General features: G+C 38.0%; 1 protein-coding gene across 1 annotated transcript in view; it reads right to left on the bottom strand.

Annotated features, from left to right (window-relative positions):
* The window catches only part of DOP1A (DOP1 leucine zipper like protein A), a 73664-nt gene that overhangs the window by 1031 nt on the left and 57269 nt on the right, over positions 1-15364 (bottom strand). Inside the window, 12 exon segments of the mRNA XM_038554630.1 lie at positions 1314-1373; positions 2303-2432; positions 5097-5261; positions 6312-6367; positions 7235-7371; positions 8462-8614; positions 10769-10830; positions 10974-11123; positions 11380-11489; positions 12342-12421; positions 12593-12737; positions 13067-13133. Coding sequence (XP_038410558.1) covers positions 1314-1373; positions 2303-2432; positions 5097-5261; positions 6312-6367; positions 7235-7371; positions 8462-8614; positions 10769-10830; positions 10974-11123; positions 11380-11489; positions 12342-12421; positions 12593-12737; positions 13067-13133 — 1315 coding nt within the window.

The raw sequence follows: 15364 nt of genomic DNA, 5'->3' as shown, positions 1-15364 counted from the left end.
AGATGGTAGTAGGCTTCAAAGTGAGTAACTCAGTACAAGAGAAAGGAAAGGAACACTCAGGAGAGACCATGACGTTTGCTTCTTCCCCATGGTAAACAACATGGGGAAGAAAGCTGGACCTGGAGTCAAAATAACAGGGTTGGTGTCACGGCTCTGCAGTTTACTCACTGTGGGGGGCATCTGGTCAAGATGCAGAAAGGTTCCTCATTTTAAAAAGTGGGGAAATCTATCTTCCAGCAGAAAAGTCAAACAAGAATGTAGGTGAAAACTGTCCAACTAAAAGTAAATACAGTTAAAATAATCTGTGTACCAAGAGGCTGGTTTAAGCAGCCAACTAGATTATACAAAGATGTAGATCTCTAGGGAAAGAAAGAGAACTGAGATGTCTGGATTTGGGCAGAATCACAGATACAAAAACACTGAGTAGAGAGAAAATGGGCAAAAAAATATGAAGGGGAACTTAAAAATCAGAACTATAATCTGTCCTATTGATTAACAAATGGTTTGCCTTCTCAGATCAGATGTTGTGAGAAACTTTCGCTGTTATTTAAAAATTAGATTAACACTAGTTTCCCAGTGGAGAATGCAGATGTAAAAACCCAGCTTATTTTCTGGTGTGTGATCATTTAAAAATGAAATCCTGAGAAAGGAAAATAGATTGAAGTTAAAGCAAGAGGAAACAAAAAAAAAGATCATCCAGTCCCAGCAATTATTTAACCTCCCAATCTAAAACCGAGGATACAGAAAATCTCTCTTCCTTTTGTTTAACTAGAACACTGGCTTTACCGGTCCTGGGACTGACTTTCACATCACTGACTGACTACCATTAGGTGGCTGACCGTCCCACCTTTTCAGTCCCCTACATCAAACTGCAATCCAATAGTAGTTTAAGGGCAAACAGAGATGAGTTTATCCTGAGGGAAAATGCATAATATGCTTGAACCCTCCATACAACTAGTTTACAAATGTAAGAGAACTAAGGTGTGACCTTTTGTTTCTATTCCAGCCAAAACATACTTAGAGAGGGCTTTTTACTAAGAAGCTATTGACCAATAAAGAGTGCATTTGTGGTGCTCTGCTCTTATCCATCAGAATACCACCTCCTCAAAAATAAATAAAATTAAAAAGTCAGACATGTTTCCAGAAAAAGGATTTCTCCTTTCACTTCACCAGTCTACGCTTGAAGATGGGCTTCCTTCCTGTTTACCTCTCTTGTACTTGTTGAAACCCAGACCTGGGTTTGTGTCTCAATATTTGGTCCAGATGTGGCAACTTTAGCCACCATATCACAAGCATCAAAAAGCCACCCTCACCTGATGCTTGGCCATCTCCAATCCCTCCAAAATCACTGTCTTAAAGTCCTCCTCCTTGTCCTGTGGAAGGAAAGAGGAGAACTCATAGCCTTTGTTCCAATGAAAAGTATGCTTGGCCATGAAGACCTTGTTTAACGTGCAGAAAATGCTTTCTAATCAAAACTGTTTTCTTATGCTGGGGGACACGTTTTAGGCAAAAAGCTGTCTTTATCCCTCAGATACAAGAGGAGTCTTATAAAAACTGTCAATGATAAAGAGATGCAGGGATGACAAAGTACATGTGCCTGAGGTCATACACAATCACATGGCTTCTGGATTTGTCATCATGATGATTTTTTTGAACTCTGATATCAAAGTGAGAGGTACCCAAGGTCTATTCTATAAACTCTGGATCCAACTTTTATCTTCATCTCTGCCCTTTTACTTAGTTCCTAAAGAAACAACTTGATTTAAAATCAAGCTCCTCAGATCCTTCAAGCAGAACATCCTCTTAAGTGACTGTCCTCCCATCCCATTGTTCTAGTTTGTGGAATGTGGTTCAGTTTAGGGGCTGTTGCCTGATTAGGGGACCCCAGAAGACTGGAAAATTTCTGAGCACTCAAAGCACACACTGCAAACCCACATCATCCCCAAACTCTACATTTTTGAAGAAATTAAAAAATTTTGAAAAGTTTGCATTCTATTTATTTTTTGTACGTAATCTCTACACCCAACATGGGGCTCAAACTCATGACCCCAAGATCAAGGGTCGGATGCTCCACCAACTGAGTGAGCCAGATGCCCCTGAAAAAATTTTAATGCAAAAAAAAAAAAAGAGATTTGGAACAAAGGCTCACTGAGGAGCATGCCAAATTCATTATTTTTTTCTGGGGCAAGGATCTCTAATTAGCCTGATGCACACTGAAAAATATAAAGTACATAAGACATATAAACACACATTACAAATTTTATCTTCTTACATTTAAAAAGAAAAAAGAAGAATGTAATACCTTTGCCCTTTTCCGAAGAAGTTTTGCTAGTCGAACTACATAAGGTTTAAACTCTCGTTGATGTATGCCCTGCCTTCTGACTTCCAAACCGGAGTCATCTGAGGCTTCTGGAATAAAGGCCCACCGGTACCTGTGTACAGAAGAATATTGATACTGATAAGACAAGATGTACCATGCAAGATAAGGCCACAGAGGTATAGTGGAAAAGATCACGACCCCACCACTTAAATTCAAATGGCAGCTGTGCTGCTTGCAGCCCTGTCACCTAGGACAGGATTCTTAACCTGATCCTTTTCTTCACCATTAAAGAAAAATACTATTAACTACCTCATAGGGTTGTAAATAGTAAATAAAGTGTTTTTTTTTTTTTTTTTTTTAGCACAAAGCAAGCAATTTAAATGATTCCATCCTCATCTGTTAATGGGCAAAATCTCTACCATATACTTGGCCAGATCCCATACACACACGGTAGGGGGAAAAGAAAAAATAAATAGAACTTCTTTCATACCTCCCTAATATTTTTGTCTTTAATAAGTAAAATTAATATCTGACTATGGGAAAAATTCAAACCGTATCAAAGGACACACTAAGGAAAAGTAGTCTGTCTCCCTCCCACCACAGGATCCATCAGTATCACCAGTCCCTTGTGTGTCCATACAGAGTACATGCATAATAGAGCATATATGCATACAACCAACCTCCTCCTTTTCAATAAACTTTAAAAAAGCATGACTGCTGCTTATTCTAACTAGATAGATATCCTGGAGATAATATATAAAACCTCATATTGTCTTTTAACAACTACTTGGTACTATAGTGTTGGAATGAACTGATTTAACCAGTCTCCTAGACTGTCCCATTTCTTGGTATTACAAATAGTGCCACAATGGCCACCCTTACATAATATTGACTTTTGTACACATCTGACAGTATAGTGATATAGAAGTCCTTAGAAATAGCAGAATTACTGGCTCAAAGAGAATGTATTTTCAATTTTGGTAAACATCACCTCCTTTGGAGAACAATTGGATGATACCACTGTATGCTTGCAACTAGAATAATAATCTGTTAAGGTTAAAAAGAATATACTTTTAGATGTTTACCATTATGATGGTTATTTATAACTGGAATTTCTCTGATAAGTATGACTTTTCCAATGTTTATAGGCCATTCTTTTTCTATGAACTATTTATTAAATCTGTCAGCTCATTTTTGTATTGGGTTGATTTTTTACATACTAGGCAAGTTAGACTTGTCACCACACAACTCATTGCTGCCTTTTCCACTTCATGGTATTTTTTAGTCTTACAGAGACTAAAATTTTTTGTGGTTCTCTCTTTAACTTTTGGAAAATATTTCATGTTTAGAAAGATGTTACTCTTTCAAGATTAAATTCTCATGTCACTCTTCTACTTAATAGATTTTTAAAAGCAGTTTAAAAAACTATTAGTATTTTTTTTTTCTTCAGTATTACAGCCTACTTCATCCCTTTTCTAGTAACATTCTCCTGACAAGTAAACCAGATGAACTCATTTTGGTTCTGATCATGGAAGCCAAAAAGCCAATACCATAGCATACTACTTCAATGTTCTTCCTAGAGCATCAAAACCTATAGTTTCCATCACTTTTATGATAATAAGCATCCTAATTAATTCTGGCCACTTTCTTACAATTCTGCTTAGGATCCCTTTCTGAATTTCTTCAGGAGTAACATCAGTTTAAACAGATACGAGACTCCTCATATTTGTTAAGAAATAGATGTATAATAGTTTTCAGATATTCTAGTTCTTACTATTAAATTTAATAAAAAGTAAGCTTGTGAAACAGCAATTTTTAGAGACTTAAGTATGTCCAGTATAGAAAGCAGATTTTGGTATCTTACTCTTCATCCTATGGATACTCCATTCCAGAAGAATAATAAAACACATTATATATAAATACATATTTGATCATATGGATAAATTCTCAAGTTAGCTGTATTTGATAAAACAATCATATAGCTTGCCTATTTAAAAATTTAATATGGAAAACCATAATTAAATATGAGAACTTACTTCTATTAAAGTTTCTCCCTTTCCCCTTTGCTATCATCTCTCTAGTTCAGTTCCCTATCCTCTGAAATAAAAGTCTCCTTGATTACAGGCTTGCCCATCTCCAGTCCTCTGTCTAAACTATGCAGCTGAAATAAAATTTCTAAAATGCAAGCCTGGTAACATCACTTCGTTCCTTATGAATTGTCTGTCAATGGGTTTCTGTCGTCCTTAAGGTTCAAATGCTCTAATATAGCTTTCAAGGCTTTACAGCATTCGGCCTCTTTCCAGCCTCTTCCCATAACATTCTGCTCCTGCAATACCGATTCCTCAGCATTTCACACAAACCAGGTCCATTTCAACCCCCCAGACTCCCCGTGTGCCTCCCCCACCCCCTCACTCTTCACCATGTCAGTACAGATCTGCACACAGACCTAAAGCAAGTAAGGGGTCTCTGCTGCGTGACCTCAAAAGCCTCCTGCATGTCAGCTTTCAGAACACCCAGCGTGTGTTCAACTGTATGTCCCCTACACTGGACTGGAAGTTGGTGACTCCTGTATCCCACTGCCTCACATGTGGTAGGCAGGTTTTAAATGCTCTGTTAATTTATCTATAGCAACCATTCAGTACCAGTAACTGTGTTGCCTTGCCCCCCACCCCATTTTAGAAAACATGATTATTTCTTTTAAATTAGTCCTAGATGTCAATTATCAAAGCAGATGCATTTCCAAAAATATCCCTTTAATATCCTTGCTTTTACTTACATCTGAAACTGAGGAAGATTTTCGGAGGGCAATGCCAGAGCCAAATCCAAAAATTTGCAAGCAGATAGATAGAGGTTTAACCACCGCTGGCTGTTATATGAAGTAGAAAAGCCGTTACCTCCTGTGTAGGTCGTCTCCAGACCAGCCACAGAGGGGCCTGAAGTCCTGTAAGCAGGAGATAGTGCTGTCAGCAGCTATTCCCATTTCCTAACAGGTAATTCCCAAAGTGCCAGCTAATAGTTTTCATTCTGGTAGGTGTACCAGTAACTGCTGAGGAAGGTCATGACTACATTCTGCTGTTTTCAAATAAAAAGTTCACTTTTTTTTTTTAAGGGGTAATGAGAAAGAGTGGAGGAGAGGCAGAGGCGAAGGAAGAGGGATCTCAAGCAGGCTCCATGCCCAGCACAGAGCCCAATGTGGGGCTCGATCTCATGATCCTGAGATCAGAACCTGAGCTGAAATCAAGAGTTGGAGGCTTAACTAAGCTGCCCAGGTGTCCCTAAAAAGTTCACTTATGTTGAGAATGTAACAATAGTACAGGATAACTTATGTTACACTCAAGAAATATAAAAATACAATCTATAAAACCAAGAGATCTCCCTACTACTGGATGTCTCTGCAAAGATTGGGGGAGAGGTCTTTCTATAAGAAAAAAAAAAGTTGTTAGGGCACGGGAATGCCTTTTTTTTTTTTTTAAACCTAGCACTGAAGAATAAAATAAATTCAAAACATATGGTTTTAAGGTACATTTTAATTTACAAGCTTTATTTGTACAAAATTTCTACATAAATAAAAAATTATACTTAATCTTATTAGTATACTGCCTATACTAAAAAGAACAAAACTGTAGTACATGGAGATCATGCTGGAAAATCTGGACATATGGATACCTTAGGTATTGGTTACCTGCCATGATAGGTTTTGCTGCATGTTTCAGGGACATGATCTGACCTACCAAAACCAGCACAGCTCATGTAGCTGAAATAATACTGCTTTAAACTTCATTTGTTAAGAAGACAAAGGCTATGAGTGCTGATAGTTTAGACTGAAATGGTTAAGAAATTAATGATCTATATTATATCCAAATATGACTGATTAGGTTATAACAGACAAACATATTCAAATAAAACAGTATCTGTACTCTAATTGGAACATTCTGGATGACTTAGGATTCTGAACACTGACGAGAAAATATGGAAATGTAGTACATATTACCGTGAAATATCTTCATCAGCAGTGAGTTCCTGCTCCATCAGTAAAAATACCTGTACCTGAAGACCACGAAATTCATGTTAAATGTTTATTTAAGCTAGATATTTAATGTTTATTTCAAGTTCTCTTCAGGCTATGTTTTCATTATTTCAAAAATAAATTTTAGGATTCAATCTAATTAAATCCTACCTAGTTTCTGAAATAAACTGCAAATTTAGCACAGAACCTTCCTAGTAACTTGACCAAACTGGGATGAAGCCAGGCTTTTGTTTGGTGATGCTGGAACACTGTTAGTTACTTAAAAATAAATAAATAAATAAAAAACCTCAAGACAAAGTCTGTGAGATTATAAATGCTTGGGTTTTCAGAGTTACAAATACACTTCCCTTTCTCTACTCATGTTCCTTCCCCCAGCTCCCCAAATCATTCAGATGAGGATGACGGTATGATCCAGGGAGGAGGACTGGTGTGGTAGGGACTCAGGGATGTTTACTGTTTAGGAGATTACAAAATCTAATGAAAGTCTCTGTGCAGGAAGCTTAGCTAGGGTAAGTGCCACCCTTCAAGAGTGAGCACGAGCCTTATGGCAGTCCATTTAAACCCAGGTAAACCATCTCTAAGCACTCCACAGGTAGTGCTACGGACTGCCACCAGGCCTGGCAGCCACGACAAACTTAAAAATGTGGCGTAGGAGAGAATAAATGAAACCAGATCAGATGAAGTAACGATTTTCAAGGAAGTTTCAGCTGTATGGAGATGGAATCGAACTTGTTTTACCATTTTCAGCTTTAAAAATTGTCAGTTATAACAAGCTTAACTAGAGTTCAGTTCTTTTCCACAATTTGTTTTTATACAGTAAGCATGCTGATGCTAATCACACTGTTTTATAATTTAGATTTATAACCTGATGATTAAAATTAACTCACAAGTTCAGTAATCATGGTAGGCCAGAGTGAGGTAAGATGTTGTGGAGACATTCTTAAAAGTAACACTCTGAAAAACAGGAACACTTGAGAGTGAAGAGTTGGCACCTGGGGCAAACGGAGACTCTCAACCAATCTCTCTGAAAGAAAGGCAGTATATTTTCAGTAGCTTAATAATTAAAATCATTTTCATGTCAATTTTTCCACGTAACCTAGCCTACTACTTCTCAAACTGGTGAAGGAGCAATTAAAAAAATCCAATCTGCTGCTGATTGTTACTTTCATAAAATATAAAAATTACTAGGAAAATAAAGGAAGTTCTAAAATACAAATATTTTATAATCAGATTCAACAGATTCTGTCAAAGTGCTAAAAAAATTTAAAATGTTTACTATAAATTTCTGAACTTATCATGAATGGGATAACAGACTGGTACTGATCCACAGATCACACTTTTGAGTAGCACTAATTTGGTCAACTTAAAAAAAATCACAGGACAAACTATCCATGTTGCATATCTGACATTTGGTATAAAGGGTTAGGAAAGATGGAGCCACTTATCTTCTGAGAGAAATGATCTCCCGAAAGAGAGGACAACTGTCCTAACTGTCCTTCCCTGCACAGTGCCCACGTTGGCTGATGAAGCTGGTGGCTGCCTAAGTACACTGACTCGGGTATGGAAAGTTCTGCCTCAGGGCAAGTCCATCCCCACTGTTGAGATATTTAGTGGCACAGGGTGACACAGAAGGCCACGAAACCTATTTGGTAAAGGTTATCAAAAACCTTATATAATCCTCTGCCCAAACTACCAATCTCCAAATGTTATTTCTGGCCAAAATTTCTTGGCTCTGACTATATTTTAGTTCTCCTTAAAAATATGTAACCCCTTATCCACAATAAAACAACAAAAAACCCCAACCCACTAACATGCCTACCTGCAGCAAAATAGTCTTATGCCTCGTCTTTAAACGAATTCTTAGCAATTTTGAACCAAAAAATAAAATAGAGACCACACTTAGGCAAGTCCTACAAATTGAGTGCTTGATTTTTTACATGCTGCGGATGATAACTTTTGTTGATTTAGTAGAACAAATTTCTATTTCTACAACATTCCCCATCCACCTACACTTGGTATATATTTCACCCCAACTTACAGTTTAGGTGAAGTATTTCCTAAGGAATAAAAAAACTTAATTTGGAAGACAGAGAAAATAGGTTTTCACTATTTACCTTGTATATCTGGAAGATATTTCTGGTACTGGTCAATTTCACTGCTAAAAATAGCAAATGCCAATCTTTTGAGAAGCATGGCTCTCTGCTCTAGCTCCACATCCCGGTTTGCAAAAAGATTAAGGGAACTGCTCTGAGCCACAGCTACACGGGCTGAAAAAAAAAAAGTGCAAGTGAGGGAGGTTGTCACATACCCATCCAATCATTTGAAAAAAAAAAAAAAATTCTGTTATTTGTTTTTAAAAATGGCTCGACACCCTGTGACTTTCAAGAGGAGGAGGAGCTTAGGGTGGAGGATTTGAGGCTCCTCTCTGGGGCAGAAGGGCTGGCAAAGACACCCAGCACATATAAGGCGGAAGACCGGGGGTAGCAATTGTGAATGTGGACAAAGATGAAAATTTAGAAAATTCTGAACACCAACAATACTATTTTATAAAACCCTCTAACATTTCAGGCCATCTGCCGAATGCCTCACTGCTTTAAAAAGTTATCTGGCCTGGGTTTTGTAATTTTTGTTCCCTGTGCAAGGAATAATTTGTCCCCGGGCCTTCCCAGAGTTGGCTTCTATAGTTTCATCTCACCTGTGAGATCTTTAGGTATTACTTCAAAACTATCCTATCACCCTACTTCCTTCACAACTACTGACTCCCTGAAATAAATTAATTTATTTAATTAAGGTTAGCATAACAGCTTGACCCATTTCTGTCTTTTAATAAATATTGTTTGAACAGATGAATCTGAATCTTAAAACCATCCTGTGATGGTGAGAGGAGAGAAACTATGTTGCCCCTTTTCCAGATAGGAAACTACAGCTTGTGTTAAAGAACTTAGACAAAACCATCAGTCCAGCTTTAAAATTTAAGGTCATTAGTTTAGTAACTTTAAAAGAAAACCAGAGGGATCCCTGGGTGGCGCAGCGGTTCAGCGCCTGCCTTTGGCCCAGGGCGCGATCCTGGAGACCCGGGATCGAATCCCACGTTGGGCTCCCGGTGCATGGAGCCTGCTTCTCCCTCTGCCTGTGTCTCTGCCTCTCTCTCTCTCTCTGTGTGACTATCATAAATTAAAAAAAAAAAAAAAGAAAGAAAAGAAAAAAGAAAGCCAGGGCACTTGGCTGGCTCAGGTGGAAGAGCATTTGGCTCCTGATCCCAGGATGGTGAGTTCAAGCCCCATGCTAAGTGTAGAGATTACTTACAGTAAATAACTAAAATTAAAACGACAACAACCGGCAGCAGCCGGGGTGGCTCAGCGGGTTAGCGCCACCTTCAGCCCAGGGCGTGATCCTGGAGACCCGGGATGGAGTCCCACGTCAGGCTCCCTGCGTGGAGGCTGCTTCTCCCTCTGCCTGTGTTTCTGCCTCTCTCTCTCTCTGTCTCTGTCTCTCATGAATAAATAAATAAAATTATAAATAAATAAATAAATAAAATGACAACAAGAAAACCCTTTTTTTCAGATGAAATACAAGAACCCTAATATAAAACCAATCAAAATGGAGTAGAAGGGGGTGGAGCATGATTCTGATCCTCTTGGTCCTTCTTCTTCTTTCAGAGGAGAAAAACAGAGCCCTCGGATTGAGAGTGACTTGTCTGATAGGCTGAATCCAACTGCCGGCTTTTCCCTGCCTCGCCATCTATCAGTCTTTCATCCATTTAGTAATTAGTTATTGAGTGCTTCCTATGTGCCAGGTTATATGCTGTGTGCTGGGAAAACAATTTAGACACAAATTAGAAACAACCAAATAGGGCAGCCCGGGTGGCTCAGCGGTTTAGCGCCGCCTTCAGCCCAGGGTGTGATCCTGGAGATCTGGGATCGAGTTCCATGTCGGGCTCCCTGCATGGAGCCTGCTTCTCCCTCTGCCGGTGTCTCTGCCTCTCCCTGTGTGTTTCTCATGAATAAATAAAATAAAATCTTAAAAAAACCAAAAACAAATAGTTCTATTCATTTATCACCATGTTGTCCTCTTTAACTTTTTTTTAAAAGATTTTATTTGAGAGAGAGAGAGCACGTGAGCAAGCCAGCACAAGTTGGAGGTGGGAGCGGGGGCAGAGTGAGAAGAAGGAGACTCCTTGCTGAGCAGGGAGCCAGATGTGGGGGCTCCATCCCAGGACCCTGAGATTATGACTTGAGCTGAAGGCAGACACTTAACTGAGCCACCCAGATGTCTGGTCCTTTCTAAATTTTAGTAATTCCATCCCTATAGGATTTTAACTATAACTTGACAAAGAGCTAATTCAGTAGTTTCTGGAGAAAAACAAGGTAAACAATAAGAATGGGTCAAGATCAAGAAACACACTGTTTATGAATACTCACTCATCAAATCTCTAAATGTTGTTTTATCATGTGTCATCAGATTGTCCATAATTGCTCTCCAACTGAAAGAAACAAGGATTATGATATGTAACTAAGATCTTGTTGTTGTTACCACTAAAAAAAAAAAAAAAGTGTTCTACTTGGCAGGACAGTTGATAATTTCAGCAAGATGCATTATTGCACTGAATAAAGGATGACGACTTACTGATTAACACAAGAGGCATCCATCTGAAAGAAACTGGGATCCATAAAAAGGTCGAAGGCTTCTTTTTTCCAGGCTCTCCGCGTGTACTGATAGCCGCTAAGACTGCTCAGCAGCTGGACACAGGCTCGGTAACTAGGGGCATTATGTGCACTAGGAGGGAAGGAGAACCAGAACCACTTTAACCTGTATGCTGTGACTCGAATCATCGTGTGATTCATGAGTGATCACAGTCACCTAGAACAATGACAGGACACAGAAGGCACCATAACAGAAATAATTTTTTTTTAATCATTACAATTCCAGGCAAAAATAATGTTACTTTGTGGTAATTCCAAAAAAGGAAATAAAGGAACACAATGTGTTTCTAATAGGATTTGAATTAAGAAATAACCTTTAGTAACAATACCTGTGATTTCGGAGGTAGGGCACAACATAATGCATAATATTTACAAGTAAAGGAATAACCCGTTCCTTTTCATCGCTATAGAAAACCATATCCAAAAGATGAGCCAACACCTAAAAAACATAAGAAATGAAGTATAATCTAGCAGCTAAAACTGACGGCATTTGGAGTTTCAGTCTGTAAGAATGCCTCGAATACCTTAAAATTAGAAAAAGCTAAAGTCAGATCTCACTAAGCCATTTTTATATGAATGGTTTTTGCCACTATTTGGGTTTTTGCCCGCTATACATATAGGACAGAAGTAGAGCAAATTTTACTATTTCCAACTGAGACAAGGAAGTATAGAAAAAAGAGATCAAGAACCTTCTAATGTGACAGTGAGTAAATGGTGGATTAAAGACTAGACACTCAGTATTCTCTTTCTCTGACTTGGTTAAAAGAGGGCTTGAAATAAACTAACCAAATGAATTGAGCTATTTAAGTCCCAACTCTATCAATTAATAGCTATTTGGCCTTAGTCATATCATTCTAATCTTTGTGAGACTTGGTATCCACATCTGAAAGGGGAAACAAAAGCGACCTACAAGACTATAACAGGATATAAAAAAGAGCATGTCAGAAGATAGATTTAAAAATATTGGTCAGCTGTAAGATGTATCAGAGTGGTAAGCATCATTATACCACCTCTAACCTCCTGATCATACTGTGATACAAAAGCACTTTTCTTTTTAAAAATCATACTTTTAAAAAATAGTGCATGGGGAAGGAAGCAATATCTAAAGCTATCACTCATATTTAACAAACTACATAGTCTGAATACAAAGTCAAAACTTCATTCTATACAGTGATCTCTAGAAGCACACAACGGTTTTTCAAATTAAAAACTCCTCTGTAAGAACTGCTTGCTAATATTGAAATGTGACATCGTTTACTTGGAAGTTCATGTGAAGAAACTTGATATTTACCTCAGAAAGTAATGTCAATGCATGGACACTATATACAGAAGGAGTTATGTTTGAGGTTTCCATTGCAGGTGATAACATATCTAAATAAGAGAAAAGACAGGTAAAGATACAGTTAGGTCTTTTCCCAGTGACAAAAGCTATCTGCTAACATGAGAAAAGGGATGAACTTATAGTGCTTGCAGTGCTAGTTGTAATGATTTCATACTACACAGGTGCCTATGAATATAAACCTCAATGTTTGAGATCAATACCTTCCACATCAGATTCCAAATTGGTTCCGTCCACCATTATTTTGGGAGAAGGCTTAACTTCAAGGTTTCGTCGCAGCCATGTTGTCTGTTCCAAAGAAGAACCAGCAATGGCACCAATTGCATCCACTATTTTATGAGTCACATCCTAAAGAGACAAGGAAAAAGTTACAAATATGTGTGCATATGTATGTGTGTGCGCCCAACTTCATAGATGATCTTATTTGACCATTTTATTGATTGATTTATTCATGAGAGAGAGAGAGAGAGGCAGAGACATAGGCAGAGCGAGAAGCAGACTCCTTGCAGGGAGCCTGATGTGGGGGACTCGATCCCTGGACCTGGGATCATGCCCTGAGCCAAAGGCAGATGCTCAATCATTGAGCCACCCAGGCATCCCAGACCTTGTCTTTTTAGAGTTGAGGGCACTGAGAGAGACAAAGTTTTGGCAACAGCCCTCAATTCAAAATGCCTTACCTGAAGGTCTCTTTGGTCTTTTTTATTTTCCAAACTAGGGTTTTTCATAATAAACTCATTCAGAACCCTAAAAGGGCCAAAGAAAAAAACAAACAAGGTATCAGTGTAAAGGAAATGATGCAATCTGATTTCTCACAATGACCAAGTGGCTTCATGGCCTCAATTTCTATTTTATATGTTTAATGAATATATAGAGTATCCTTTGAGTCTGTTAAAAGGAATAAACATACGCACAAAAACACATATACAAGGATGCTCATGACATTACTTGTGAAAGCACCAAAGTGGAAGGTATCTCAAAGTCCAGCAAAGGAAGAAATAAATTCTAGCATATTCATACAGTGAAACACCAAACAGCAATAAATTTAATAAATTATAGCTATGTGAAATTACATGGATGAATCTTATATGCTGTGTGAAAGCAGCAGACATAAAATAAAATATTTACAAATAGTTCAAAAAAAGAGCAAAATTTATCTGTGGTGTTAGAAGTCAGAATGATGCTTATCTTTGGGGAGAAGGGAAAGGACAGTAATTGGGAGGGGACCTGAGAAGACATATAGTGTTTTATTTCTTAATTTAGCCTTGATTATATAATTGATGTGTTCACTCTGTAATAACTTGTGGAGAGTATACTAATTATTTATATATTTTTGTTTCTGTTTTATATATATAAAAAATTAAAAAACAAAAAAACCCCAAACCCCTGAAATCTTAAATTACAACACAGAAAAGTTTCTTACCCTGTGTGTATATAAATAGATTAAAAAATACTTCATGAATATGGGACACCATATTTTATTGTCATATGGTGTCACCATATGACACCATGGGACACTTTAAATTTTATTAAAAAGATTTTAATAAAATCTTTTAAAAAAATACTTCATGAATGAAAAAAAAATTCAACTTCTCTTGTTTGCTAAAGTTCCACTCAATATTTACTGATCTTTATCTTTAAAAATTTTTTTTAAAGATTTATTTATTTATTCATGAGAGACACAGAGAGAGAGTCAGAGACACAGGCAGGGGAAGAAGCAGGCTCTCCATAGAGAGCCCGATCCGGGATCGTGCCCTGAGCCAAAGGCAGACACTTGACCACTGAGCCACCCAGGCATCCTGATATTTATCTTTTATTAAGATAAATTATATGCATAATTATTTCCAAACTAACATGTGAAGGTATATTAAAAAGCAACCTTCATATCAATTTCTATTTTATAATTAGGAATTTTTAGAGCATCAATGGAATGGCTGGTAATAAACACATAACCAGAAATTCAAAAAAGGAATGAAGTTCCTAGGCTTTCTGAAATTGTCCAACTTTTTGCTTAAACAATCTGAGTATACACACTTGAGAAGGAGGTAGGATCCTTTATGTTCTGAAAAATGAGAAAGGAAGAAAAGTTATCTAAGGAGACAGTATCCTGTGGAGAAGCCACAAGTCACTATAGATAGCTTTAATTTTTAATGACAGGGTTATTTGCTGATAACTCAAAAAACTGTACATATATTCCTTCTTTGAGCCTGTTACTCAGGTAGGTAGGGCAGGCACCATTATTTTTGCTTGATGAATGGGAAAATAGCCTTCAAGAGGTTTACTGAGGTACCCAAGGTCACAGGGATGAGGGCTGGAACTAGAGATCCAAAAAGAAGTAGAAATCTTCATGACTACACTGTTTGATTTCTAGGAGTTACATTTACACTAAAACTCCTGCATACCAGTTATCTTAACTTTTGATTCAGGAATTGTAGACATTGTGTTTTCTGCTCTTTTCATTATATCTTTAATGCCTAAAACTCCCTCGGGTTTTTGATTTAGATAATTTTCAAAATAGTGTGAGGGACCGGGGATCATCATGATCCCTGAAATTCTTTTTTATTTTATTTTATTTTATTTATTTATGATAGTCACAGAGAGAGAGAGAGAGAGGCAGAGACACAGGCAGAAGGAGATGCAGGCTCCATGCACCAGGAGCCTGACGTGGGACTCGATCCCGGGTCTCCAGGATCACGCCCTCGGCCAAAGGCAGGCGCCAAACCGCTGCGCCACCCAGGGATCCCGATCCCTGAAATTCTTGAGCAAGGTATCTGGCTCACTTTGGCTGCAGTTGGACCTCAGTGTCACTCAACTAGCTCAGGCTGACCCACTCTCACCAAACACTCAGCAAGGTTCCTCTACCTCCTCTCTGCTGCCTAGTGCAAGACTACATTCTCCCATGTACCAGAAAACTTGAGGCTACCTCACTGAAGAATCTTCACCTTCCTCCTCCTCCACTTCAAAATTTTCTAGATCAT

Source organism: Canis lupus, chromosome 12 (assembly GCF_011100685.1).
Source record: "Canis lupus familiaris isolate Mischka breed German Shepherd chromosome 12, alternate assembly UU_Cfam_GSD_1.0, whole genome shotgun sequence".
Classification (NCBI taxonomy): domain Eukaryota; kingdom Metazoa; phylum Chordata; class Mammalia; order Carnivora; family Canidae; genus Canis; species Canis lupus.
Note: the sequence above shows the minus strand (reverse complement) of the source record. Positions and strands in the feature narration are given on the sequence as shown.